At 44.4% G+C, this 27862-nt stretch overlaps 1 protein-coding gene and 1 long non-coding RNA gene across 2 annotated transcripts in view; one reads left to right on the forward strand and one right to left on the reverse strand.

The window, feature by feature from the left end:
• Positions 1 to 82: 82 nt before the first annotated feature.
• Positions 83 to 3197, forward strand: LOC310658638. Its single transcript, XR_014502394.1, has 2 exons — positions 83 to 1324; positions 1613 to 3197. It is a non-coding gene; the product is annotated as an uncharacterized lncRNA (long non-coding RNA).
• SH3BP1 (SH3 domain binding protein 1) overlaps positions 2035 to 27862 on the reverse strand; it is a 35322-nt gene continuing 9494 nt past the window's right edge. Inside the window, exons 2-18 of the mRNA XM_083400743.1 lie at positions 25540 to 25582; positions 23769 to 23873; positions 20996 to 21072; positions 18899 to 19010; positions 16890 to 16966; positions 15022 to 15157; positions 13309 to 13377; positions 12596 to 12686; positions 11387 to 11529; positions 11202 to 11313; positions 10864 to 10945; positions 9263 to 9343; positions 8948 to 9064; positions 7584 to 7681; positions 6974 to 7103; positions 6238 to 6350; positions 2035 to 4126 (exon numbers count right to left, since the gene is read on the reverse strand). Coding sequence (XP_083256869.1) covers positions 3693 to 4126; positions 6238 to 6350; positions 6974 to 7103; positions 7584 to 7681; positions 8948 to 9064; positions 9263 to 9343; positions 10864 to 10945; positions 11202 to 11313; positions 11387 to 11529; positions 12596 to 12686; positions 13309 to 13377; positions 15022 to 15157; positions 16890 to 16966; positions 18899 to 19010; positions 20996 to 21072; positions 23769 to 23873; positions 25540 to 25582 — 2020 coding nt within the window. The 3' untranslated portion in view covers positions 2035 to 3692. The remainder of the gene's footprint in view (positions 4127 to 6237; positions 6351 to 6973; positions 7104 to 7583; positions 7682 to 8947; positions 9065 to 9262; positions 9344 to 10863; positions 10946 to 11201; positions 11314 to 11386; positions 11530 to 12595; positions 12687 to 13308; positions 13378 to 15021; positions 15158 to 16889; positions 16967 to 18898; positions 19011 to 20995; positions 21073 to 23768; positions 23874 to 25539; positions 25583 to 27862) is intronic.

Genomic DNA, 27862 nt, shown 5'->3' on the forward strand with positions numbered 1-27862 from the left:
GTCCTTGAACTCTGAGTTATGATTCGCAGCTTGGAAGTTTAGACGGCCAATCATGTGAGCGGGAGTGGCCCAGACTTTCAGGAATGTATATAAGCAGCTGCTTTACCCCTGTTCCCCAGTTATGTAGTTCAATAAAGGTTCTTGCTGTCATCACTGCGTCTTGCCTTGTGGGAACCCGCCTACACTTCAGGAATGTGCCTGAGAAGTGTGGCATGGGCTCAAGTCGAAGGGTGGCTGCGAGGTCCTTCAGAACTTCCCCTTCGTCCTCCTCCTGGCAGAACTGAAGTCCTGTGGATGCCTACCTGGCTTTCGCCCTCTATAAGCAAAAGACAAATAAATGGCTTTTCACTAGCAGCTGGGTGGAAGAAAAGGAATCGATCCATCTACTCACCCTGCCTATGGCTGACAAGTGGTCCCACCACAAATTGAGATATCGGGAAATGAAGCCTCCACCATAAAACAGATTCACCGCTCCTATTAAGAGGGCATCTGAATTTTATCCAGCTGCAATTGAATAAGCAAGACTATATCTAAAGTAGCAGCATTAAGGATAAATAAAACATGATCCTGGCCAACCACTATTGGGTCTGTAATTTATGGAGATTTAATGAAAACCAAGCACAATAGAGCTTGTCTGTTCGGAGCACTAAAGAGAAGTCAGCAACACTGAGAATACAATCATATTCATGTCTGAAGTACTTAACTTCTTGAATTAAATGAGATTTACTACTAGTTAAGAGAGTATAGCTGGGGTGGTGAACTTTTTTTCAGCCAGAGGGCTGCAGTCCCTTTAGGAGAACCACATGCCATGGGTTCTAGCCACACAAAAGCCAGCAGTTCCTAGCTACACACACACACCTTTCATACAGACAGAAAAGATGCATTATTCACATTTCAACTATACATTCCAGCTAGGCGAAAGCATTAAAGAGGGTTGGTGGGGGTGTCTTTTGGGGCGTGTCCCCAAGGACCATAGTCAGCCTTGGCCCTGGAGTTTTCCTATCCTTGCTGTATAAGATTGCAGCTTGATTTACAAATTCTGTTATTAGCCACTGGTTTCATCTGGACTCTCAAAAAATCCAAATCTTAGCTGATCTTCCCTGTATATCTAAACAACATAGCACAAAGTTAAATCTTGAATGCATGCAGTGTGGGAACTGCTTCCTTGTCCCTGTCCCTCCCCTCCCCCTGCACCCCTGAGATCCATTCAGATTGATCATGTGGACAATTATTTTGTGCAGAATGCCCTTCAGCCTGTTTGCCTTTATCGTGTGACAGAATGGAAAGTGATTTTCTGGGAAAGCGTGCACATGACTGCAGCTTGGTGAGTGAGCTGACTGGATTATTTATGCACAGAAACAGCTGGGTGCTTGCTCGTGGTTTGCTGGGTTCTGCAAGTAGCAACACCTGCAGCGGTGTGTGTCCTTTTTGTCCTATAAATTTATAAATAAATTTATTTTAACGGAGTCATCATTGTAAGACTCTGGTACTCTCTCCTCTGCAGAAAGGTGACACATCTCTGCTCAGTGAAAATGGGGGGGGGGGGGAATACCTCTCCCACAAGTGCCAATATGATTTGCATTGTAGAAGATTCAATGCTTTTAAATTTCAGAGAAATAATGGGGAATTACACCATCAAAGAAGGCAAATACTCCTGGTTTTTTGCACAACAGAAGTAATGCTATCGTGGGAATTTGCAGAGGGTTAGTACCTCTGTCAGCTTGCTGTAGAAAAAACTATGAAGAGACTTGTGGTCACCTTGAAGGCTAAAAAGTATGGCAATCATCCCCAAAGCTGAAGTCTACTCCATGAGAAGCATCTTATGAAGTTGACTTTATCCCACAAAAGCTTATGCCGTATACATTTAAAGCAACACACGACAATAGTAAGAGACTCTACAGTATTTGATGATACAAACAAAACTCTTATGTGTGAAGGCAAGAGAAAGAGCTGCAAATCTCTAAAGACAAAAAGCAATAAAAATACTGTATTTAATAAATCGCATCTGGTGAATAGGACTCTGGACCATGAAAATGCATGCTGCAATATATTTATTAAAACCTTAAGATGCCACAGAGCACTCTTGTCATTTTGCAGGATTTTCTCAAGAACTATCCAGGAGTTCAGTTTATCTCTGACACAAGCAAAGCAGACACATTCTTTAAAAAATGAAGGAACGTGCTCCTTCTCTCAGCCATAAATATGACCGTACAGTTAAAAAATAATTTACCAGCTATGTATAAAAATAAGTGGTCACTTTTCCAATCCTAAGGAAACCCATGTGAAGAGTTTATTAGGTCATGTCTGCATTGCAAATGTAAATGAGCTTAATTGTCCTCTCCCAAAAGATCCTGAGAACTGTAGTTCCTTAAATGGGGTACTACACATCTCTTTCAAAGTCTTATTACATAACTACTGCTATACACTTTCTTGGAGAAGCCAGGGTTAAAGGTTGCAGGGCAGGTGTGCCTGCAGCAAAAAGCTCATCCAGAATATAAGGTGGGAAGTCCACTATCCTTCACTCATCCATCTTCAAACTTAGGAGTGGTTCAAATACACATTTGCATCTAAACACTTGCATGTGCGATTGTGGTATTGTGTGGCAAAGTCCAGACAAATTTTCAGATCAGCTCAAACAAAATGGGCATTAGTTATGGTGCTCACACATTTATCTGCCAATAATTGCATAGAGAAACAAAGCAATGTGCGTGCATACGTGAACAAGCCCTGAATCTAGGCTCTCCACAGTGAGAATACATACACTGACTGTAACTAGGATCAAGTCTCTACCTTTAAAGAGCGGCCAAAAGGAGGAGTCTATTGGTGACAGCTTCTAGCGTTACTACAGTTCTATGATGGGAAAAGCTGCACGTAAAATTAGTTCCATTAGTTCTTCAAGGTCCAAGATCCTTTTTGGGGTCCACAGCTGACAACTGTGTTTTGGCCTGCACTTTTGATTTTTATTGTGCTGCACCTGCTGCCCTTATAAAAAATAACTAAAAATATCGCACATAACCTGGATATACATAGGGTTGATTTTCAAATGGCCCACCCTCTCTACCAATCACATCCCTACCAATCACTGTAAAAGGACAGAATAATCCCTGAGACTGAGCTAAGGTGGGATGTAGGGCAACTGGAATCAAGTGGACACACCCTGTTAGGATTTGTTGAGGTTCTGAATTCTCTTCAAGGGGGGGGGGGGAGCAAAGACATTAGAAGCACAAAAAAGCAGATCTGCACATTATACAGAATGGAGCATTAGACGGAAAGGAAGAATTCTGTACGGTACCACATCACACAGCAGTGGGGGGAGTGAATCATATGTTTGAATGCTCTCAGCTTGGAATGAACTATTGCATCAAGAACAAGGTTATACAGTGCAACTTAACTACATGCTGGAAGGATTTTTTAAAAAATGTCTCTGGCTCTGCATCTGAATGCTGCTTGGGAAAGGTCAGGAGGAGAGTTCAAAATAATACAAAGTAGGAAAAGAGCCATTCATGAATAGTGGAAAAGGCAGCAAGAAGCAGAGGCACATGGAAGAAGAGAGATTGCTTTTGAGGTTGCAGACGCGAGTGCTGGTTTCCAAGCCACAATAATGACAGATGTCAATATGGCACCTCTATGTCCCCACGAGAGCTTTGTGTGATGTGCCCAGGGTCACACCTGATCATGCACCTTTTCCTTCCTTACGCTGCAGCTCCTTCTTCATTATTCTCCTGAGCATCAACCTCCAGATCCGGTGCAGATGGAGAGCTGCTTCTTTCTACAGGTGGGGGTTCACTGGGCTCTGTTGTCACAGGGAGGGATTCCTTGGATGTTTCTATGCTGCTGTCGCCAGGAAGAGAAAGAGGTGCTTCATCTGCCTCGTTGGTCCTGCTTTCTGAAGGAGGCTTCGGGGATGGGGACGCATTGCGACTCTGACGCCTGACTGGCTGGGGTGGAAGTGGTGGAGGGACAGAGGGAGCTCGCACGCTTCCTCCGACGGTTCTTCGAGGCATTACTTTAGGGAGAGAAGGAGAGTCTGGGGCAGGAGGCTGGGTCTGAAGCTGCACAGGAGGTGGGGTTCGAGGCTGGGCTATGGGTGGAGGCACCGTGGGTCGGGGTGGAGCAACTCGCTTTGCTGTAAAGCAAAACAATGAAACAAAATCCAGGTTCTGAGAATTTTTGCCTTGCGGATGTCACCTGTTATCTATATGGTCTCTCCGCGCAGCAGCTCTGCACCTCACACCCCTCCAAATTTCTTCTCCTACCAGTGCTTGTCCTCAAGTGTATTTTTGCAAGTTTGGAATTAAGATTCCCTTCTAAGGATTCTCTCCAATTCCTCTGAAAAGCTATGATTTCCTTACAAGCAGGCCGTAGATCAAGTCCCAAGCCCCCAAACCACTTGTGCAGGCAACAGAAATCCAGAGGCAAAGCCTGCTTCCACACTACGGCCTTGCAACATTGCACAAATAATGCTTTTCTCTGGTCACCTGAATGTGGAAACTGTGGATCCACACGGTGAGTTATTTCCTCCACTAACAGCATTCCCATCCACATTACAAATGCATAATTTGGCAATGGGAGAAGCTGTGGCTCTCCATCTCCCATTGTCCCTGGCTATTGGTGAGGCTGGCTGTGGCTGATGGGAGTCCAATACCTTCCCCATCCCTGGCATAAACAAAAGGCACAACACTGGTGGCTGGATCTCAACTCTGGTACATTGCTACAGGAACAAGCCATGCACAAGAGTTCCACTGCACAATGTAGCTCTTCACAATAATGGTGATGATTATGAAAAAGAAGTACAGTGGTGCCCCACAAGACGAATGCCTCGCAAGACGGAAAACCCGCTAGACGAAAGGGTTTTCCGTTTTGGAGGTGCTTCGCAAAACGAATTTCTCTATGGGCTTGCTTTGCAAGACGAAAATGTCTTGCGAGTTCCTGCGATTTTTTTTCGCTCCCCACCCCCTTTTTCTAAGGCACTAAGCTGCTAATAGCCTTTTAGCAGCTAATCCGCTAATCCCTTAAGCCTTTAATAGCCGCTAAACCGCTAATAGCGCTAATCCGCTAATGGGGTTGCTTCGCAAGACGAAAAAACCGCTAGACGAAGAGACTCGCGGAACGGATTCTTTTCGTCTTGCGAGGCACCACTGTAGATTAAAATGGTGCAAAGCATAACTAAAACCTGAGAAGTTTATTGAAACTTATTATGTCCGGCTATCCCCAACTGCACTACAAACTTGTGATGTAAGCAGCCGTTGTTTCCAACCACGTTGACAAAAAGAGCTACAACAATTAATCACTGTTGCAAAACTTTGTCATCTAGAATCACAAGTTTCCTGACAGTAGGGAAAAGGCTTTGTAAGCTGTGCAGATTTTCAATCATTCTTTAACACATTCATAATAAAACATTATGATTTATATGTTTTGAAGAGCTATTGCTCTTCTGTGCCAAAGGAAAAAAGTGGGGAAATGTTAATGGTGGAAGGGACCATGTTGCAGGAAAGCAAATGGCAGATATGCTAACAAGCAATGCAATGTGTTAAGGTGTGGAAAAAGAGTGTGGAAAAAGTAAGGTGTGGAAGAAGAGACTGGGTGCTTCAAGTGGGGGTGGTCAATATTGCAAATCGGTCAATCAGAGATCACAAATCACAGATTTTTCCTGGGAAAGGGCAATTTGGATTTAATGGGGGAAAATATGGACTGGCATTTTTTATTCCTACAACTGTTGTGTGGACTATGTTAAAAAAAATCAGATTGCTTCCAGATGTGGGTTTATTAGGGGATGGAGTCTCTTCATGCATGCAAGTTTTTTTTTTGCAGTGGGTCCACATGACATCATTAGCACCACTGGGAATCAAATTTACCCTTTCCAGGGAAAACCCAATAAGTAAAAAAGCTTGTTGCCAATGGTGTGCTTGCAAATTAAACCCCTGTCTGGAAGCACCCTAGAATGCATGAGCAGTGCCCATTCCTAAATCACCAACCACCTGGAAGCACCCAGTCCCCAGGCAATGATACTACTTGTTTCACAGAATATTCTCCTGCAAAAAGCAGCTCAACTAGTATAAGGATAGTGCTGCAATCACATTTGATGCCAAGTGTGTGGGGGGGCCTGGCAGGGGGAGAGCACACAAATACAGTTTGAGAGCAATGTCATCTGGATTCCCCAGAAGAGCTGCACAAGCTGACAGAGCTTATTCTGGAGCAAACAGTTCCTACAGAAGCACCCATAAGAACAAGACTTACACTTCCTCGAAGCATCCTCAGCAGGAACAGGAGTAGGCAAAGAGACTGCAGCTTCAGTAGAAGGTTGGGTCACCTTTGAGAGAACTGTTCCAGGGGTCGCCTCAAAATTTTTCCTGTCAGTTGGTAAAAGGCTTGTAAGCTGTTTGTAGTCTGATCTCTTGGCTAAAAAAGACACGAGTGTGTGTGTGTAGGCTGGATTTCTCAAACGGATTTGAGCAGCTGAGCAAACTCTTCCACTATAGGCTTCTCTTTATGTTGAGCCCTCTAGTTTGGTGGTGCTGTTACTGGATGCCATGTCAATCCATAATAAGATGATGCTCATCCACAGCTTGATCATGGATGGAGGGGTTGGCATGTATTATTAAGACTTGGTTGGGTGAGCTGAATGGCTCCAACCAAACTCAGCTGTGTCCACCTGGGTACTCAGTCTAGCACCAGGCTAGATGGGCTGTGTGTTTCAAGAGCTATATGCCCAACCACATGCCTTCTTGACCCCTGTCCCTCCTGGCTTACCAGATCTAGCAGAGGGTAGGGCATTGACAGGTTGGAGCCAGAGCATGATTAATGCTTCATTGTGTTACTAAAGCTGCTTCTATATCATAGAATTGTAGGCTCCTTGAAGTAGAGACCTGCCAGATCTTTGTAAAGCACTTTGTGCCTGGGTGGCTCTATATAAACAAACATATCTCACAGTTCCAGGAAAAACTGTGACAAAACATATGCTTATACTACTTGCCTTTCTCCGGGCCGTGGTGAAGCTGGTTCAGCAGAGAGAAGCAAAGATGCGGGTTCTTCTGCTGCGGAGACATCTCTATCTTTAATGTCTGATGGGGGAGTGAACAGGCCAGATACATCAAAGTCAATATCTTTAAAAAAGGAGAGAAAGACAAAGTTATTGAGACGATCTGAAGTACTGAATCATACCCATTATGAAATGTTGTAGTCTTCCCTTGCAGGAGGAATTTCAATTTTTGGTATCTTCCATCTCTTATGGCTCATGGTCTTTATGATCCAGGAGATGCGGTTCGCTCATAGACAACAGGAGATGCCCTGGCCAAGAGTTCCTTATAACTAGGTGGTTATTTATGTATTTTTGGTGGGATTGCAGTCAAACATAACCACCAAGCTGAGGGCGAGTTAATGCATGAAGGGGTTAAGATCATATAATTGTATTCCTAGACTTGGCCAGTTCTATGAGGGCAGGGACAAGGACCCCGTGACCCTCTGGATGTTGCTGGACTCCAGCTCCCATCATCATGGTCAGCCAGTGGTCAGGGATGATGGAAGCTGTAATGCAGCTCCTCACCAGGGTAAAGAAAAATTCAGGTCAACAGATGATGGACTACCTCCTGGGAAGAGGATGTCAGCATTTTGTATCAGGGGTTCCACAACTCCCACAACTTGGATGGAGGATACAGAAGCCATATCTAGTTGCGCCTGGCACCTGGGGGAGAGAGATTGAGAGACAGCAACAAGAACTATGTTAAGCTAAGGCTGTTCATCCTAACTTTTCCTCTACAGTTTCTGATGGGAGAGAGTGAAGTCAGTGAAATTCTTCTTTCCATGCAGCTCATAAAAGTTATACAAGCCTTTTCAAAGGCTAGAGGTGACAAATCTAGGACTGTTTTAATTAAGATATTAGCTCTTTAAAGTTCATGGAGGAACCAGACAGAGTGTTTTCCCTTCTGTTAGGGCATCGCAACCTGTTTTCTCCTCCATTTGAGGAGAAGGAAAGGACATAACATAACTGAAAGTTACTTCTAGGCTTGCCACATCCTATCTGGGACAAGTCTTCTGTTTTCCCCAGAACCTCAGAGGAAAGCAGACGTTCCACAGGTTGGACTTCTTCCATCAGTCTGTTGTAGTGACAAGGAAAATGTCACCTTTGAGATCACAGGGGAGAAACTGGATCTGGCTGAGGGAAGGGATCCTTACCTCCCCCATCTCCCACAAGTCCATCTACTGGTTAATCACCCGAGGTCTATACATAGTAATGCCAGGGGACAGCTTAAAAGGACCTCACTCTCAGAGCCAACCTAGTGATTGACACTGGCAGCTCACCATCAAAGGACCCGTTTGCATTCAAACCAGTCTTGCAAACAGGGAGGGAAAATGTCTCTTTGCATATGTGATTTGAAACAAAGTCTGCAAACAGACTCTGAAGGCGTGCTGTGAGGCAGGGGTTTGCAGGCACCGCTGGTCAGCTGATTGGCAGTGTCTGAAAACCCCACTTTGCCACGTCTTTTTACTGTCCCATAACTGGGGACAGGTGTGACTTCTGGCATGGGGCAGGTAGGCTGGGCTTAGTAAAAACAGCACCATGGACCAAATGGGAAAGCCTGTGGGGCCTAATAGACCTGAGGGTCAGCAGTTCTCCACATGTATTCTAGACATTTTCAAGTTCTGGATAAGCTGCCTTGGATGGCCTCTGGAATTCTTGGTACGATAAGGCTCTGGTGGGTGTACACAGCACCATTCTCAATTGCAACTGATACATGTATATGTCTAAAGAGTTCAATTAGTGAATACATGCTAAACCAATAAGTGGAGAATGATGTTGTTGGCATCTGTCTGTCACAAGAGACAACGGAGTGTGCCTCCAGGATTGAAATAAAACTGCTGCCAAAGTGACCTCCCCAGAGTGCAAGCCTGGGCAATGTGTATGGAGGTCCTGGGTTACCCAGACAATAACACACACACACACAGTTACCCTTCAGTCTGTTGGGGCCACAACAGGTTGGGCCCTAGGACAATGGCAATGTTGCTGGGGGTCATCTTATTCACTTCCTGCTGTTCAGCCAGCTTGGCTAAAAAACGAATCAGATACCTGTTGGGAAAAGGCAAGTACTGTAGTGAAAACCAGGAAAACCACTGCCTTGACATTTCAAGCTGGGCTCTTTTGCCTGTTGTTGGGTAACAACAGAAATGCAGCAGGCTTTTTGCAACACTGAGAGACAGTGATGGTATAAGCGCCACCTACCAAGCTCCGTCTTAAAGCCCCTAAATACTAACAGGTGTGCCACACCTCATGTTGTTGTAGTTGTCCTTGGGGAGACGGCTGCAGGTGTCCCGAAGATGCTCCAGTCGATTCTCTGGCTCTTTGATACTGAAAGAGCAAAGGGATCCATCTACTATAATAATTGCTTATATAGAGTCTTATCTTTATTTTCTCATGGGCATTTCGATCACCGTCTGGCTGTCAGTCTGCTGCTACAGCTCCACATGTGTAAATCCTATCCTATCAGCTCAGAGTGGCAACCCTGGATGGGACTACTCTGTTTAAATTCACAACAGCCCTGTATCGTAGGTTAGGGTGTGAGTGATAGCAACAGGTCGAAGGTCCTGCAGCTAGCCTTATGGCTTGATCAGGGATCAGAGCCAAGGTTTCCCAGATCAAGGGCAGATCTACACCATCCATTTCAAGCACTTTTAAAGCACATGGCTGCCTCCAAAGAATCGTAGGAGCTGCAGTTTGTTAAAGCTGCTGGAACAGTAGCTCTTTCATTGGGGAAACTACAGTTCCCAGAATTCTTTGGGGGAAGTAATGTGCTTTGGATGTGAATGGCCATCATTCTAACTATTGCGCCACCTGGTATTTCAAGTGGCAGTCCAACATCACATGTTGGAGGAAAGAACTCATTTCCCTTAGTTCCTGAGAGACATAATACCCAATGGATATTTACCGTATTTTTCGCCCTATAGGACGCACTGGCCCATAGGACGCACCTAGATTTGGGGGGGGGGGGAATAAAGGAAAACAAAGCCCCGAACCTTGCGGGGCTGGGGGTGGGGGAAGCCCGAGCTTCCCCCGCCCAAGCCCCCAGAGCAGGTCGGAGAGCGCTGGCGAAGGTGAGCGCACCTTCGCCATCGCTCCCGGAGCTTGCGGGGCTGGGGGCGGGGGAAGCCCGAGCTTCCCCCGCCCCCAGCCCCCAGAACGGGTCGGAAAGCGATGGTGAAGGTGTGTGCACCTTCGGCATCGCTCAGGGAGCTTGCCGGGCTGGGGGGATAACTTCCTGAAGCCTGGAGAGCAAGAGGGGTCGGTGCGCACCGACCCCTCTTGCTCGCCAGGCTTCAGCGAAAGCCTGCATTCGCCCCATAGGACGCACACACATTTCCCCTTCATTTTTGGAGGGGAAAAGGTGCGTCCTATAGGGCGAAAAATACAGTACTTGGTACCAAACTACTTAAGATGCAGAAGATCAGCACAAGCATTTCCTGACATTCGTATTTTTATTTTAAAGCAGAGTGGCTGAGAACTCCAAATTTGATGGGAGCTGTGGGGCTGCAGGACAGTGTTAAACCCACTTTCGTTTCAAGTATGTTACTAATCATAACACTTTTCATGGTGTTTTTTAAAAACCCAACTGGAAGGGGCCATCCTTCTTAACTCCCCCCTACCTTGCTAGATTTGTAATGAGGCTCACTGCTCCTCTTCAACTCTGTGTGCACCCTGACACATGCAATTTTAATTTCTAGTAGCATTTGCAACAGGTTTCAGTCATTCCCAGAGTAGGCAATAATACAACAATACATTGTTAGTCAAGTTAACCTAATCTTAGCATTGAGGTGAAATCACAAACTGTGTGAGCTGTAAGAAGGCAGCCCATCTTCCTAGTCCCACTGTACCTTGCAGTTTTAAGCCAATCATCATAGAGTTCAAAGGTCATCAAGGGCTGGGGCAGCTCTCGCAGGTAACATTTCAGTGCACCTGAGATGGAAGCAAAGAGATGCTGTTTTAGAGGTAGAACATGCCTCTCCCTCTCACGATACTCCCTGCTGCTTAATTATCTGATACCTCTAATTAAGGCTGGGGAAATCTGTGAACCTCTAGGTGTTGTTGCACTCCAACTTCTAATGAAACCCCTGACCACTGGGTGGTACTAACTAGGACTAACAGAAGATGGCGTCCAACAAGATCTGGAGGGCCACAGGTTCCCCAGCCCTGCATTAATTTAATATCCTACCTGCCACAGCATGAGGATCTGCATAGAATTCACCCAGGGCACCTGAGCCACAGGCAAGGCTGTATTTTAACTTCTTCAGCACAGATGCTCCAGCTGCCAACCGGAAGAGCCCCTGCAGAGTGGGAGAAAGGTGAGGCAAGGAAATTGGTGGCAAAAGAAGGGCTGGGCAGGTGAGTGGCACCTACCTCTTCCTTCATCCCCGATGCCAGCAGCATCATGACACAAGCTTCAATGGGGACGGCAATCTCCCGCCCAGAAGCCTTCAGGTGAGTCTCTAGCGGCATCCCATACACCCCCACCACAGCTGAATCTCTTGGGAATGGGGAGTCTGAAAAACAGCAGGAAGGAAGGGAGAGGGAGAGAATAAAACCCACTGTGCATATGGGATGGGAAGTTTCCAAAAGTCATCACCATCCAACTGCTGAGCCTGGTTTTCAGGAGCCAACTCAGCCCAGCAGTGGTCCATACCAAAAGCTCCTGAGGACCCCAGGCAGAGCAAAGGCATTTTGCTGCCTGAGGCAAGCAGCAAATGATGCTCTGTCTCCACATACCCAAGCCAAGTTACATATTAGAACTCACGGCCAACCAAGTTCTTTGGGTGTCTAAAGCAGAAAATCTCCCTGGTGGTAAAAATACAATAAATGAAACAAATAACACTTTGCTCTGCTTTCACGACACCCACGACTGCCTGACACCGTCACCTCACTCTGTCTAATGGTTGGGCCGGCCCTGCTTCTCAGTTCTGGTCTACGCAAGCAGCAGCATTTTTTTGCCTAACCCTCTTCTTGGTGTGTCATTTTTCCTCTCAGGAAGTGGGGTTTTTTAAAAGTCTATTTCAGGGACTGAAATACACACACTGCTCTGCAGAATCAACTCTCTTTCAGTGCCAGTGGGTCTCAGAGACTCTTTGTTTGTTGTCTATCTTTTTAGGCCAGCTTTCAACTGACGTTTTCAGAGTGGTGTATAAGAAATACAGTAACATGCAATACAAAATAAATTTGAAAAAGTACCAATCTCACTGTCCAGCTACAAAAATAGCAGCACTGTAGCGTCAGAATCAGAGGCGCTTCAGAATTTGTGCTTTGCATGTTACCTGTTGTCTTTCCCATATCTCTGGCTAACATCACTAAAGCTGCCCTGAAAATGACTAATGAATGTATCTCTCAGTAAGCAATAGCAGGGGCCCCACTTGCAAAGAGCTATGTACGTAGTGTCACACTGGGAAGCTACACTACGTAGACATTCGGGAACACAATAAAATACAGTGATGTGCATACAGGGGGAACCACCAACAAGACAGCAACAATAAACTGCATCCCCCAAGCTCTAGGTGACCCAGCATGAACAAACCTATCTCCAGTGTGGCAAATAAAAAGATGCAGCTCAACTAATACCTGGCTGGTTGTGAGTCTCTTTCACCTCTGCCAAAGTAGTATCCAGAGATTCCAGGGACTTCCGGTGATACTCTGCTTGAATTTCCATCAACTGCCAGACAGAAAAATAAATGCACATGTATTTTTTCCCTGATTGGTGTTTTTCTTCTGCAAGTCCTATTAAACCTGTAGCATTGGCAAAGGGAATTCTGTAGCCCTCCAGATGTTGCTGGATCAACTCCCATCATCTCTGAGCAATGGCCATGCTGGCTGGGGCTGATGGAAGCTCAGCAACATCTGGAGGGCTACAGAATTCCCACCCCTGTCCTGGAAAGAGTAAAGAGGAATTAGGGAGGTGATGATAATGATGGTGGGTTTCTTTACAGAGATGCAGAGATGACTGTGGGGGATAGGTCTTAAGGGAAGACCAAGCTAGACATTTGAGGAGAGGGGTCTCAGAAAACAGCATCCTTCCCCAGCATAATTTTTCTCTTCTGATAGTTGCAGAAGTCCCTGATTTGGATTAGGGGACCCATAGAAAACAGAGCAAAGGGAAGTAGTTGTGGAAGGAAAATATACATTCACAAAACAGGAAGAAGAAAATTGAGAGGTGCAATTATAGAACTCCAACAAAATGCCTCTTTAGACTTTGAGAATTATCCAAAGGTATGCAAAACCATCTTACAATGAAGGATGGAGCAAAGGAAAGGAGAGAGATAAGGGAACTGACTTACTTTGATAAAGTACTTAGCATAGCTGTCTTCCTTGGTTGAAAAGTGATACAGGTCTGCCATGTACTCATCCTAGAAAATGAGATGGGGGAAGCACTGTACTTTGTTCCCTTCACAAAGAGCAAACCACAGAAATATATCAGCCTCCTTTCCTGTTAACTGCACCATCCCAGCTCCCTGCAATATCCTCACCGTGACATAATAATAATAATAATAAATTTTATTTATACCCCGCCCTCCCCAGCCAAAGCTGGGCTCAGGGTGGCTAACAACAATCAAAATAATCCAACATTCTAAAAACCTTTCATTATAAAAATTAATTAAAATCAAATTGATGGCAACCATTAAGCAAGACATAGTTAGATGGTGACTAGAGATCTATGAATCTGTCCGTTTCAGTGACTGTCAGTTTCTCATTTTTCCATTCTCGGTTCTCTACATTTCTGCCTCGTTTTGCAGAAAGTCTTCGTGTATTTTTAATCTTTTCGGAAGCCACCCAGAGTGGCTGGGGAAACCCAGCCAGATGGACGGGGTACAAATAAATAAATTTTGTATTATTATTATTATTATTATTATTATTATTCAACATTTTACATATGCATTTTTGTCTTATATACACAATTTAGCAGGCAAATCTATGTAATATAAGACATTATTGTAAGTTCCTTTCACCAGCATATGCATTTTAATGGACACTTCCCCCTAATATATGCCTAGTTGTAAATGTTATCTGGTTGGAGAACTGCATTGCAAAAATTTGAGAAGTGTGGTTTTCAAAGGATAGCTGTGTTTTGGTTCACAAGTAATTTCAGGAAGTGTGCATTAGGTGGATTCATATTAACATGTGAACTAAAATGGCTTTCTCCCTCTTCCCTAGTGGTGGCCTGTTTCCAGGATACACAGCATAAATATATATCAGGAAACAAAAAAATCTACAAATGGGATCTAAGAAATCATTAGGTTGTGTGTCTATACCTCCTACTCCAACCTGGTAAATATTGCAAGGTCCTGAATACCTTATTAAGTAGGAAGAATATGATGCAATGTGACTTGGCACACACTGACTCCACTCTAAATCTCATGCAGCTTCTGGGATAATAATCACATCAATAACTAGGGATAGGTGAATCTGTCAGTTTCGGTTTCTCTTGGCTTCTCTTCAACATTTTGGTGCAAATCTCTCAAATATATACATTTTCATATGCTATTTCACTGAACAGTCATATTTTTGCAGAACAAATTTCCTTACTATAATGCATTTTTGTTTTCCATTTTCATGAACATGAACATTTTAATGAAAACTTTACTTGAGTACATGCATTTTTATCTACATTGCTTGATTGGAGAACGGCACTGCAAAATTCAGAGAAAGGCAAAATTTGGAAAAATGGCAGTGTTTCAGTTTGTGCATTGTTTCAGAAAGTGTAAATTGGGGAGGTTCGCTTTTAAATGTGAACCAAATCAAATTTCTCCTCCACCAATATCAACAACTGCTCTAGTTTGCCATTTGGACCTCCTTTGTGGGATCTAAACAATGACCCACAGCACAGTGTAGCGCAATCAATGGGAGTTCTGCATGGTCATGTCTGCACCAACACTCTTGTCATATTTCTCTCTCCACCCCTCATCTTTGGGCATTTCCTATACAAACATGCTTCCTTCTAACTGAGAAGGAGAATGTCAATCCCCAGCCCCCCAGCCACATTTCACACCTACCTTACTCTGTTCAACCCTCCTCTTCATCTCTTCTTCCTCTTCCTTCAGATTTTCTAGTTTGATGGCAGCAGATGATGGGCCTGGGCCAGCGGCACCACCGGTATTATTGCTGGAGTTCTTGGCAGCTTGGTTCAGACTTCAGATTCCCAAAGAAGAGCCAGAGGCAAGAGTTGAGTTGATGGCATTCAAAAATTATACGACAATGTGTTAGGCATAGAGACTGATGACCTGTCTGATGCATGCAGCTAACCTCAAGTTGTAGGCGTCTGCTCAAGGTTGATGAGGAGAAGGCTTAACTGTGAGCCCAGTTTCAAACAGCATGCTAATCAAGAAACTGCTGTGTTAGCTTTCCGGCAGGTGGGTCACTGTTGTTTACTGGGAAGGAAAGGGGTGAAGCAGTGGGGAGGTCAGTGTGATGTAAACGCACCAGCAGGAATGCTGGGTGTTCTCTGCTGGTGCGTTCACACTGACCTGACTTGCCCCACACTACAACACCCCTTCCCCTCTCTCTAATGGTTAGCAGCAGTGAGTCAACAGCCAGAGAACTAGCACAGTAACTCTCCTTCTGGCTTAATCCTTAGTGAAGTCACAATGAAGTACTTTGCTGCTGAATGTGAAAATAAAAACATTTACAACTGATCACTGCATGTGATCAGAGTCTTTGTGTATGTGTGTTTTTATACAGACCAGCAAGGAAAACAGAGTGTGTGCTGTGATGCAGGCTCCCATCAGAGGGGAGACTAACTTGTTGACACACAGCTAAATGGGCAAAGAGGTGGAGATAGCCATTAGAGACATGGCTAGGGTAGGAAAAGGTAAAAGGTAAAGAAGAAGAAGAGGAGTTTGGATTTGATATCCCGCTTTATCACTATCCGAAGGAGTCTCAAAGAAGCTAACATTCTCCTTTCCCTTCCTTCCCCACAACAAACACTCTGTGAGGTGAGTGGGGCTGAGAGACTTCAGAGAAGTGTGACTAGCCCAAGGTCACCCAGCAGATGCATGTGGAGGAGCAGGGAAGTGAACCCGGTTTGCCAGATTACGAGTCTACCGTTCTTTACCACTACACCACACTGGCTCTCAGGACACCTGGATGGTTAAGTCCAGTCAAAGGCGAATATGGGGTGCAGCACTCATCTCGTTTCAGGCCGAGGGAACTAGCGCTTGTCCACAGACAGCTTTCCAGGTCATGTGGGGAAGATGATTAAATCACTACTGGTGCACAGAGGATTGTGACGGAAGCCAGAATGCACGGAAACACTGTTTACCTTCCTGCCACAGCGGTACCTATTTATCTACTTGCGCTGGTATGCTTTCAAACTGCTAGGTTGGCAGGAGCTGGGACCGAGCAACGGGAGCTCAACTTGTCGTGAGGATTCGAACTGCTGACCTTCCGATCGGCAATCCCAAGAGGCTCAGTGGATAGGGTGTATATCAGTTCAGTGTCCATGTTGATCTAACAATGAAAGATTGATGCTTCTGCCACCCCCATGTCCCCATCTTCCCCAGCCTTTTCCTTTTTTGGTTTGTTTGTTTTAGAAAAAGGATGATGACTAAAGTAGAGTCAGAAGCTTCATCAGCTGGCCCTGTGCAGAACCATCTGTGTCAGCCTACAATCCCCTTTACAAATAAGTTACTCAGTTATTTCACTGCCTTTGAACAGCACAGAGAATGTTTAAAGCAGAGCTGATGTAACAGAAAATGACTTCCCAAACATGATGATGGACCCGTGGCCGAGGAAGGGCCACATTCCAAGGACTTAGTCCTGTTTCTGCTCTTGGGCAAAAGCAGCCAGATCCCAATGGATCTCTTTTGCCAAATTCGTCAAGCTTTCCCGCACCATCTCTCCCCTTCCCTCCCCCTCTCAGTACCGGCTCTTGATGGCATTCCAGTCTGAAATATGTTTCTGAAGGTTCTTTTTGTGCTTCAGGATGGTGGGCAGCTCTTCCTGGAAGAGATGGGGATGCGGAAGGATAAGTCACACATCAGTAGCACTTGACCATTGGTTAGGAATTACCACCAGTACTTCCACACTAGGCAGTGGCGTAGCGTGGGTTGTCAGCACCCGGGGCAAGGCAAGTAACTTGCGCCCCCTAACCCGTGGAGCCAGGTAGGGGCAGAGAGCTGCGAGTGCGAGTGCGTGCCCCCCCCCAGATGTTGTGGCCGGTGCGGCCGGCACCCCCTGCACCCCCCACGCTACGCCACTGACACTAGGCTTTTACTGTGAACAAAGGAACCTGCATTATACCAAGTCAGATCGTTCATCTATCTAGCTCAGTATTGCCCACAGCTCTCCAGGGTTTCAAAGGGGCATCCTTCCTGGTCCTACGTGAAGATGCAAGGGATTGAACCTTGAACCTTTTGTATGAAAAGCAGGTGCTCTTTCCCTGAGGTGAAGCCCTTCCATACATGTGGAATCACTGTGCTTCATTCACTTCCATTTCCCCCACCAGCCACACTCCACCTTAGAACCTTTAGTGCTAAGTGCATCTACATCGCCAATCATAGCCATCCTGTGTTTTCCCCTGTTGTTCCTCCAACTTTTCCCAGATTGCAAAAAAAGCCTGACTTTTTTACAGAACGGAAGAGCAGTGCAATCTCCACAGGTGTAGATGCAAAGCAGGGCTTTGATGTGGGTAGTGACACATAGTGCAGGTGAGCCGACCACAACACGGCACACTTGCACAATATGCCACTTTTGTAAATGTGTGTCGGCTTGTGCTAGGCTCACCTGCGCAATATGTCACTATCACAAGTCAGCATGCATTTACAATAAAATGGCACCCCTTGCCGCACAGGTTATCACTAAACACCAGAAGTCACTGGAAAAATGCCGTGGTTTTTTTTTTTTTTTTTAAGTGGATTTGTTGTGCTTGGGCAACACTGTGCTTTAATCCACTTTTTAAATGCAAAAACCTAAAGCATAAACTTGAAAAATACTGACATTCTCTGGAGCCACCCTAAGTTTCTATGCAAGCTTTTTTTGGCTGAAGAGGATGATAACAATTCCTTAATTAGATAAAAGAGTATTCCATAGAGCTCATACTCTACCATGCTCATCTTTAACAGATGAAGAAATAAATATGACAGAAACCTTTAAACATCTTGCTAAAACTGCAGGGCCTGAAAAGGATTCCTCCCCTTCATGACTTTTAAAAAATAGCATTATTACATATAAAAGGGTATCAAAATGCAAATAATTTAGAAAATAATGTACATAAATGCAGTATTACAGGGAAATTGGTCTGCAAAAATGTGTATATTAGGGGAAATGGCATAGAAAATGTGTACAATAGGAGAAAGTCACAGTAAAATGCTCATGGATGTTCATGAGGGCTTTTTTAAAAAACAACAACGACAAAGTGGTGTGGAAATGTGAAAAACTGAACTTAAAAATGGAAAATCGAGAAAACGTGAAAAACCACAACTGGCAGATTTGGTCATCCCTACATTTCACTATGCAAATTTCTTTTTAAAGCATTTTAGTACTTATTCAAAATTTATGGGTAGTAAAAATGTCAGTCACCACTGTAAAGGTTGTAGCGAATATGGTGTTTAGCTTCAAATGGGCAATTAAGGGGAACTAGATCTTTGCTTTCCTCACTCCCAGCAGCTATATCACTCCCCTTGGTTTGGACAGAACAACACGGTAGAATGTACACATAGAAAAAGCTTGAGCTTCCCAAGCATGTGGAAAGTGGATTGCAGTTCTTCTTGTGGCTTACAGTGTAAGAGCAATGATTGGTCAGTGCCAGGAGACACCCATCTGGAGGCAGCTTTTTACATGCAGCAGTAAGGGGGGAGGAGAGAAGGAACAACCAGAAGACCAGGCAGAAAAGAGGGAAAACAGAAGATGAGAACAGAGGGAGATGAAGGATACCTCGCTCAGTTTATTGAGGGGTTGTAGGACGTCTCGCTCGAGGGCCATTTCAAACTCAGCAAGGATCCTGGCTAGCATAGTCTGAATGAAGCAACTCATTTCTAGAGCTTTCCTGTAAGCCAAGAAGGAAGAAGAGTTACAGTAGTGTATATAACCAGAGCCAATACCTCTCCAACGGCCTGAAAAATGAGGAGTAATGAGTCCTCAGTGAGCTCTCTTTCTCTTTCTGCAAACCATCACTGTAAAAGAGTTTGCAGGGTGTGGGAGGGAAATGTTATTGTGTATGTGAAAATATCAATATACTAGCAGTAAAAAAAAAAGGGGGGGGTTAAAACCTCTCTTCCCCCTCCACTGTGGTGCCATTTTATATACCCAGCAGCTATTTACTAAACAAAAAAGCAACCAGTTACCATTCCATCTAGTTTGGCCCCAGTTCTGAATAATTGTACTTGGGGGTTATAGAACGTATCCTGGCTTTAATCTGAGCACCAGGGCCTGATCCATGGCCCTTCCCAAAAACACACATTGCAGATTGTCATGGTTTGTGTTCAGTGCTGACGCTGCACCTATCCGATGAAAGGTAGATCAAATGGATCTAGCAGGAGATCAGCCTGTGTGGCACAATATCAGTCAGTGGTTGCCTCCAGACTGTCAATATTTTGTGGGAGGAATCGAGGCGCAGACCAGGTTAAAGCTCAAACAATTTCAGTTAGGAAAAAAATGGACTTCTTGCAGTTAGGAAAGTAACAGAAACGGACTGAAAGGTGTAGGAGGAATGGTTATAACTGAGAAGATATATAACCACCATGCAAACTAATGGGGATGAATGCTCATTGTCAATACACTGTATTTTTTGCTCTATAAGACTCACTTTTTCCCTCCTAAAAAGTAAGGGGAAATGTGTGGGCGTCTTATGGAGCGAATGCAGGCTGTGCAGCTATCACAGAAGCCAGAGCAGCAAGAGGAATTGCTGCTTTCGCTGCGAAGCGGTCCTTCTTGTTGTTCTGGCATCTGAGATTCAGAATATTTTATTTCTTGTTTTCCTCCTCCAAAAACTAGGTGTGTCTTATGGTCTGGTGCGTCTTATAGAGCGAAAAGTACGGTAACCTCCTTGCAAACAGATCAGAACGGATGCTCAGCAAAAACTGTACATTGCCTAACCTTCACAGAAGCTTTGGGCAAGCAAATCAGGATGGATGCTCAATAAGCAGGTCATCTAGAATAACCTAGTGACCCTCATTCTTCCTGGTGCCTTTTCTATGAGGTGCCCTCCTGCCCTCCACTTGGGTTTAACACCACAGTTCCCAAAGATAGCTGCCATCCATTCTGTCTATAGTGTTGCACAGCTGAAGAAGGAAGGGTTAACAGCATAACCTATATTGCCTGTTAAACAGGGGGGGGGGGGGGAAATGTGGCATAGCACAGGGTTCCTTACTGAAGCTGACCCCTATTTTCTGTGCAGAGGTATTGCCCAGCAGCTGAATGGTGTGTAATGCAGATTTTATACCTGAGAAGCACCTTAAAGCACACAGCCATAACCCCAAGCAAGGCATGGTAAACAGACAGTGCAAACACAGTCCGTCATATAACACCAATGCAGGAGTCCCTCAGTTTGCTGTTCTACTTCTGCAGAAAGGTTTCTAGATCAATGTCGGCCATATTTTAGGTAGAAAGGGTATTGCCTTTTAAGAAATACACTGCATTTTTTTAAAAAACACAGTTCTATCTTGCAAAGAAGATCCCTGATTTAGATTTGGTGGTGATTTTTCATACCATCATGACAAGATAATGACATCCAATAATGGTGAAGGAAATAAGCAGCTAACTTCTCTTTAAAGGACATCTGAAGGCAGCCCTGTTTAGGGAAGTTTTTAATATTTAATGCTGTATTGTTTTTAACACTTGATTGGAAGCCCCCCAGAGTGGTTGGGGAAGCTCAGCCAGATGGGCAGGGTATAAATAATAATAATAATAATAATAATAATAATAATAATAATAATCCTTCCTATGAGCAACTTGGGATATATGTTGCTTGCTTATGTTCTACAGATCAACAGTTTGTGTGCACCTTAATCTATAAAATACACTGATTCTTACCCAAGGCTGGAATCAGTGTCTAGCTCCTTGAAGCTTTCTGCCATGGTCATCGATAGCGCCATCAAAGGCAATTTTTTCTGCAGAAAGAATTGGAAAGTGAGATGATGCAATGAGCAAACAAGATAAATGCACAGCCTTTTCCTGAAACAGAGTGAAGCTCTCCAACATCTGCTAATGTATAATTCACAACTGCAGCAGCTACCCCATGTCCCATACAGGTAAATGGGGTGGTGAAATTAGCTAGACCAGATCAAGTAGTTTGTAGCCTGGTCCATTTCTTTGTCAAGAGAAATGTACTTGGAAGAGATGGAAATAGGAAGCAGACCAATTTAAAGGAAAACAGAGTTTGAACAAAATATGAAAATATTCTTCAAATGCAGGTATGGGAGCAGGTAGCACTCATTATTTACCAAACTAAAAACCAATTAATAAAAAAATACAAACTGCTTTAGTGGAACATTCAGATATTGGGTGCACTATATTGTTTTTAAGGTGGAGAAAACTTGGGATGCTAAGTAGCTTGCTTTAATATCAGTTGAAAGCAATTAGGAGGGGGAAAATAGCAAGTTGCCTATTATCAACGTGGGCACAGTGGTACTATGATGCAAATTTGGAACAAAATTTTAAAAGCTCCAGTAACTGGGGAGCAGCAGCAGAACAAATACTGGACATCAGAAACAGTGTCCAGACGCAAATTGTGAATTTTGGCAAATTTCACTAAAAATAGCTGGAAAAGCTCAGCAAGTTTTGTGTCCAGATTTTCACTTCTTTAAATAAGGCAATCCTATGTATGCCTACTACTTTAATGAGACACAGACAGGTTTAGTGTCAGTTGTTGGCAGTGCCAGGCACTTGCCAAGGCCTAAAACTCAGCAAGGGCAGGCACAGTGCTGAAGGAACAGCAGCTGTCACTGCCTGCTCATACATCTGCATGTTCCTTTCCGGAGGGTTGTACAGTGGTACCTTGGTTCCCGAATGGCTTAGATGCTGAATGAATCAGCTCTCAAATGCTGCAAACCCGAAAGTAAGTGTTCCGGTTTGCGAACGTTTTCCGGAAGCCGAGTGTCTGAGTGCAGGAAGCTCCTGCAGCCAACTGGAAACCGCACCTTGGTTTTCAAATGGTTTAGGGAGTCAAACAGATTCCCAGAATGGATTAAGTTCGAGAAAAAGGTACCACTGTACTAGGGATTTAGTCCAGAGGCAAAAACAAGCAAGCAGATGGTTGTGGAAAGGAAGAACAGGGTTGTCTTGCCTGAGCTGCTACCCCTCTGCCCCCCCCCCAAAAAAAATATCTGAGCACAAGCACACATGTTACGAAACCCACAAAGGGAACACTAGCCAAAGATGACAGATCATAGGATGTGTTGTTACTTAGTGCCAGTTATCAACAGAAAGTTACACAACATCCAACAATCTGGATATACCTGTAGAGATTACATTTTATGCCCAGCCCTGGAACAGATCAAGGAAGCCTGTTTACATCCCCTCCTATGAAAGACAAAATCTTACAGAGCTGGCTGAATTAGATCTGCAGGGGTTTTTAAAATCAACCCATGTGTGCATTCAGGCCCTAGTGTGTGGACACAGCCTATATAAATATATATATTGGAAAGTTCCCTGTCCATTCACTATGCATGCAAACACCTCTTAAGACATGGCAACCAATTTCTGTTAGATAGTTCCTGAGATCAAGGGCAGGTTTTCGTCTCTGTTTGGGTACAACTGGATACCATTTTGAATCAAGATAGCAGAATGAACCTTTGGGGGATTCCCAAGAGAGACTGCTAGGTCTAAATAAACTTGGAGATCTGTGATTAGAAATCTCAATGTCTTTCTTTTTCATATAAAACAGCCATAGAAGGTAAGGTAGAAATTAGGGTCAGGGCAAGGGCAGTAGTACTGTGGACAGGAGGATCTTACCCTTTGCCCCTGTGCTGCAGTCACAATCCAAAATCCCCACCATTCAAAGCAGCTACGAGCTGCAGAAAGAGGAATTTGTATTGGGGAACTGGCCCAGGGCAAAGATTAAGGGCTGTGTTCATACACCCTTTACTGTGCATTCACTGAGTTTCCAGTGCGGGTTTTTAAATCTGTGTTCACACAACGTTATCCAAAATGACTCTTGGTGTGTACACAAACAGAAATGAATCTGACACTAATGAAGTTGTGCTGATGTGAAGAGCTGTGAAATGCACCAGGGGCTGGGGGGGGGCGGACTTCACTGCTTGGAGGCAGTAATGTGAACACAACCCAGAGACCAAGGGAAGAAAACCTGATGCCTTCCAAATGTTGCTGGACTGCAGCTTCCAGCATCCCTGACCCTTGTGGCCAAACTGGGGTTGATGGGTAGTCCAGGACACCTGAAGGGCACCAGGTTGCCTATTCCTGGGTTAGACCCTCTTCCTCTGTGCTATGACCCTAAGTCACTTTTAAGGAAGAAGAAAAGTATGCCAACCACTGAACTCCCATATAACCATTGGTTTACTTGACGCTGAAGCGGACACGGAGCAATGGATCCAAACTACAAGAAAGAAGATTCCACCTAAACTTTAGGAAGAACTTCCTGACAGTAAGAGCTGTTCGACAGTGGAATTTGCTGCCAAGGAGTGTGGTGGAGTCTCCTTCTTTGGAGGTCTTTAAGCAGAGGCTTGACAACCATATGTCAGGAGTGCTCTGATGGTGTTTCCTGCTTGGTAGGGGGTTGGACTCGATGGCCCTTGTGGTCTCTTCCAACTCTATGATTCTATGAAAGAAGAGAGGCAAACGCTCTTACCACCCGTTTGTCCATGTCTGCCCCATATTGGCCTTGGAGACAAGCCAGGAGCCTCTTCTGGACATTGTGAGCAGCACGCTTGGCCGGTTCAATCCTCTGTTCAATCTGGAAAAAAGGAGAGTGAAAGAAAATGAGGGGAAAGACTCCCCCATCCGTTCCTGTTTGAGAGTTTTTCTCTCTTTCCAAGATCTCCTGCAACATCGCAGAGAGAAGTGTCTTCTTCCGTTCATCTTCCACAAGATTCCATGCAGATTTTGGCATTAGGGACAACATCTGGGTTTCTGATTTCTCAGTTTTTCTGGCTCTCAACAATGTAAAGATATTTGAAAACAGAAAGGGTGGTATTCAACCGACTTTTAGGCAGGGTAGACACACTGAAATGAATGGAACTAATGTTAACAGTTTGCTCTGAGTAAAAGTTGGTTGGCTACCACCCACTGATCTGTCAATGGTATGCACCCCACCCTGAGGTTGCTTACAGGTGAACTGTCAAAGTCACAGAGGTTTTGCAGCCCATAAAGACTATACAATTAATTTAAGTAAACAGACACAATCTATACACACATTTATAGGAACATGTGCGCAGATCAAGAATGAAAGAGGAAGCTTGAGTGCCCAAGTAAATGATGTGTTTAGACCTTCAGATTAAGGGTGAATGTTTGCCAATGGACTTAAAGAGCTGAGTTGTTCTGCACCACGCCATTCTTTCATCCATTCCTGTCTATTCAGCTCTTCTGTCTCTCAGTTGTCCATCTCTAGTCTTCTATAACACACCTTGTCAATTATGCCTGGAGAAGGACAGTGGCACATTCATAGAGTATCTGCCTTGCCTGCAGAAGGTCCAAGGTTCTATCCTGGGTGTCTCCCAGCAGGGCTGGGAAAAGCTCCTTCCTGAATCCCTGGAGAGCCTCCGGCAGTCAGGGTAGACAGTACAGTACTCATCTAGATGGACTAAAGGCCTGACTCAGTATAAGGCAGCTCCTGGGAACTCTGAATTATGCGACTCCTCAAATATTATATTAACTGGTGGTGGGCTCTCATTTGCTTGAGATCTTTAAGGAGAGGATGGATGGGTCGGCACCTGTCAAGGCCACATGATTCTGCCATGAGGGCTCTTTGCAACTCTTAACATTCTATGGAAAGAGATGCGATCAGATTCCATGACCTGGTTTCACTCTACTTTACTACTGTACTTTACTCTCCTGCTCCTGGCCAGGGATACTAACAACTCCTGAAACCCTGGGCTAGTTGTGGCATCATGCTGCAGAATGAACCCCCATGAATAAATTGAAGCACAAATAGGCAAGAATATGTTTGCTGTGGAATACTTTCTTCTACATAACTTACTGTCTATTAGCAGCCTGCTTTTATCTCATAGGCTTAGTACTACAGACATTAGAAATATCACAGAAGTGCAGATCTTGTGGTACAGAATAGGGGTGTGTGTGTGCCTGTGTGTACATGAAACCATTCTTTTGCAAATTAGTTGCCCCAGCGGCTTTCAAATCTGCCCCTTGCTCTGAGTTGTTGAGATCTCCTGGGACCCACTCTAACACTAATGTTTGTTGCTCTTTGAAGCTTAAAAGTCATCTCTCCCACTGGAACATCTGGATCATTCTTCAGGGAGTGGGTAAAAACCCAGAGCAAAACTATCTTGTGACTCAGGCATAAGCAGAGAGCAAATAAATTACACATGAAGACAAGGGACTCTTTCTCTCCATGCCTGCAGGTACAGGTAAGCACATGCCCACTGATCAGACCCACGCCTCACCTGGAGCAAGTCTTCTGTCAAGTATTCTGCTGTTTCTTGGGCTCTAGGAAGAGGCAGCAAAAAACAAGAGTCAAAGAGACAAACTATACATTAATGCTATATGTTTTAGCACCTTCATTTGTTTTTGCAGAGGGAGAAATCAGAAGAAAGTTCTTTCAGAGTAATAAATACTGGCAAACTTGTCTTCGATATCAGGACTCACTTATTTTATCTGCTGCCTGTTTTGTACAATAAGGCAGAACACTCTGGCTAAAAGAAATACTGTGTTTATTAGGCTTTTACAGTGCTTTTTTTCTGGAGGGACGCAGGGGTACGCATACCCCTAAACATTTTGTGAATCTAAGTTTGGCCTCATTGAGGGGCAGGATTTCAGTATGAGTAGGAAAATGAGAATACCCCTAAACAATTTTTTTAAGAAAAGAAAAAAAGCACTGGGCTTTTATATTTTGACATTTTCAAACACATCAGTGTTGGACAGTAGGAAGACCTTGTCTGCATCTCTGTTGCATTATTTATCACATTTGTACCAGGTCATTTTATTGAGGAGTTGTGAGCAGCATATATGTTGGAGATCCCATTTAATCCTTCCCTGGAAAAGAGAGAATGGCTAGCCTAAGGTCCTCTGGTGAACTTCACGACTGAGTAGGACTTCCATTTCCAAATCCATCAACTCTATCAACTACAGTGGTACCTTGGGTTACATACGCTTCAGGTTACAGACTCCGCTAACGCAGAAATAGTACCTTGGGTTAAGAACTTTGCTTCAGGATGAGAACAGAAATCATGCTCCGGCGGCATGTTGGCAGCAGGAGGCCCCATTAGGTAAAATGGTGCTTCAGGTTAAGAACAGTTTCAGGTTAAGAACAGACCTCTGGAACGAATTAAGTATTTATCCCGAGGTACCACTGTACCTGTTAGAATGTCCAGAATTATTTTTACATGACTGAACATAGGACAGCACTCCATGAAGTGATTCTGTTGGCACAAAGATTTCTGCTTGCACAATGAAACTTTTCCTTCCTCTTTTCTCCCCATGCAACCACCCAAATCTGCTCTGGGGAATTGGGGTAACCTTGATAATGGGCTTTAGGGGACACACGTGAAGAAAAGAGAGGAGGAAAGTTTCACTGGCCCTGCAGTGCTAACAACTACTTTACGGACTACATCCCTTAGCCTTATTATTCTGTCTCTCACATTTAATCCTCTTGTCTTTTTCATGCCATACACTTCAAGAAAAGGAGTCTGATTTCTGCTATAATGTTGCTGCCTTTGCCTGCCCAGGAGTTTCAGAACGATAGAAGGGCATGTTGGATTATGATTTCTGTTGTTGGTTGCATATAACAAGGGAAAGTATCCCTGAAAAAAAATCGGAGCATTTAGTACAAAACCCCTGACCCAAAACACCCATAAAACAAAATGGAAGATTATAATGCTACAAAATGTTAGACTGGATGACCCTAATGCACCAGGGGTCCTGAACCAGGTACTGGGTGGCTGCCAGACCCAGGCATTTGACTCCCTATGCCAGTGCCATACCAGTTTGCCCAAAGAGGGAGCTACTGGCTGCACACTGCTTCCTTTGTGGCCAAAGAGAAATACTGCAGGTGACAAAAGACACCAAAGAGTTCCACCTGGACCCTCAGCCTATGCAACTCTCCTACTGTATGCAACTACCCAATTGTTAATAGGTTATTCATAGGTCCTGCTCTTAATTACCCTGCTGTCTGAAGCATGATGGGGGATCACCCAGGACAGGGCCTTTCCCACAGTGGCACCAAAGCTCTGGCACACCCTGCCAGGGGAATTTCATTCCGTTCATTTGCTGCTGATAGTCTGGTGACAGGTGAAGGCCCATGTTGATTTTGGAAGGCAGCCAGAAGCCCCGAAGAAGGGATTTCTCTCCCTTAATTGTTGGGCGGAGCTTCTTCTCTCTCTTGCTAGTTTTATTTTATTTTCATTATTTACATGAGCTGCTCTTAATGCTTTCAAATTGCAATCGCTGTTAGCTACCATGATAGGCCATTGGCATAAAAGATGGGATGGATGGATAGAAAGACTGACAGACAGATACAAAAAAAACCCTCTGCGTACAAATCAAGATCAAGGTGTAATCAGTTCAGACTGTCTTCCCTGCCTCTCCACTCCCTAGCTTGAAAGGACATTGAAGGTTTCTGGGTAGAGGGAAAAGCGCATCTGCTGAACCTTTATGTGGATGATGTCGAGTTGTGTTGTGTAATCTGAAACAGCAATACCTGTATGTACTGGAAAGGAAACTCAGTGCATTCGAATGCCTGGGTGGCCTTAAAATTAACTTTGAAAAGTT

Source organism: Podarcis tiliguerta (assembly GCF_965153285.1).
Source record: "Podarcis tiliguerta genome assembly, chromosome: 10".
In the NCBI taxonomy this organism is placed as follows: domain Eukaryota; kingdom Metazoa; phylum Chordata; class Lepidosauria; order Squamata; family Lacertidae; genus Podarcis; species Podarcis tiliguerta.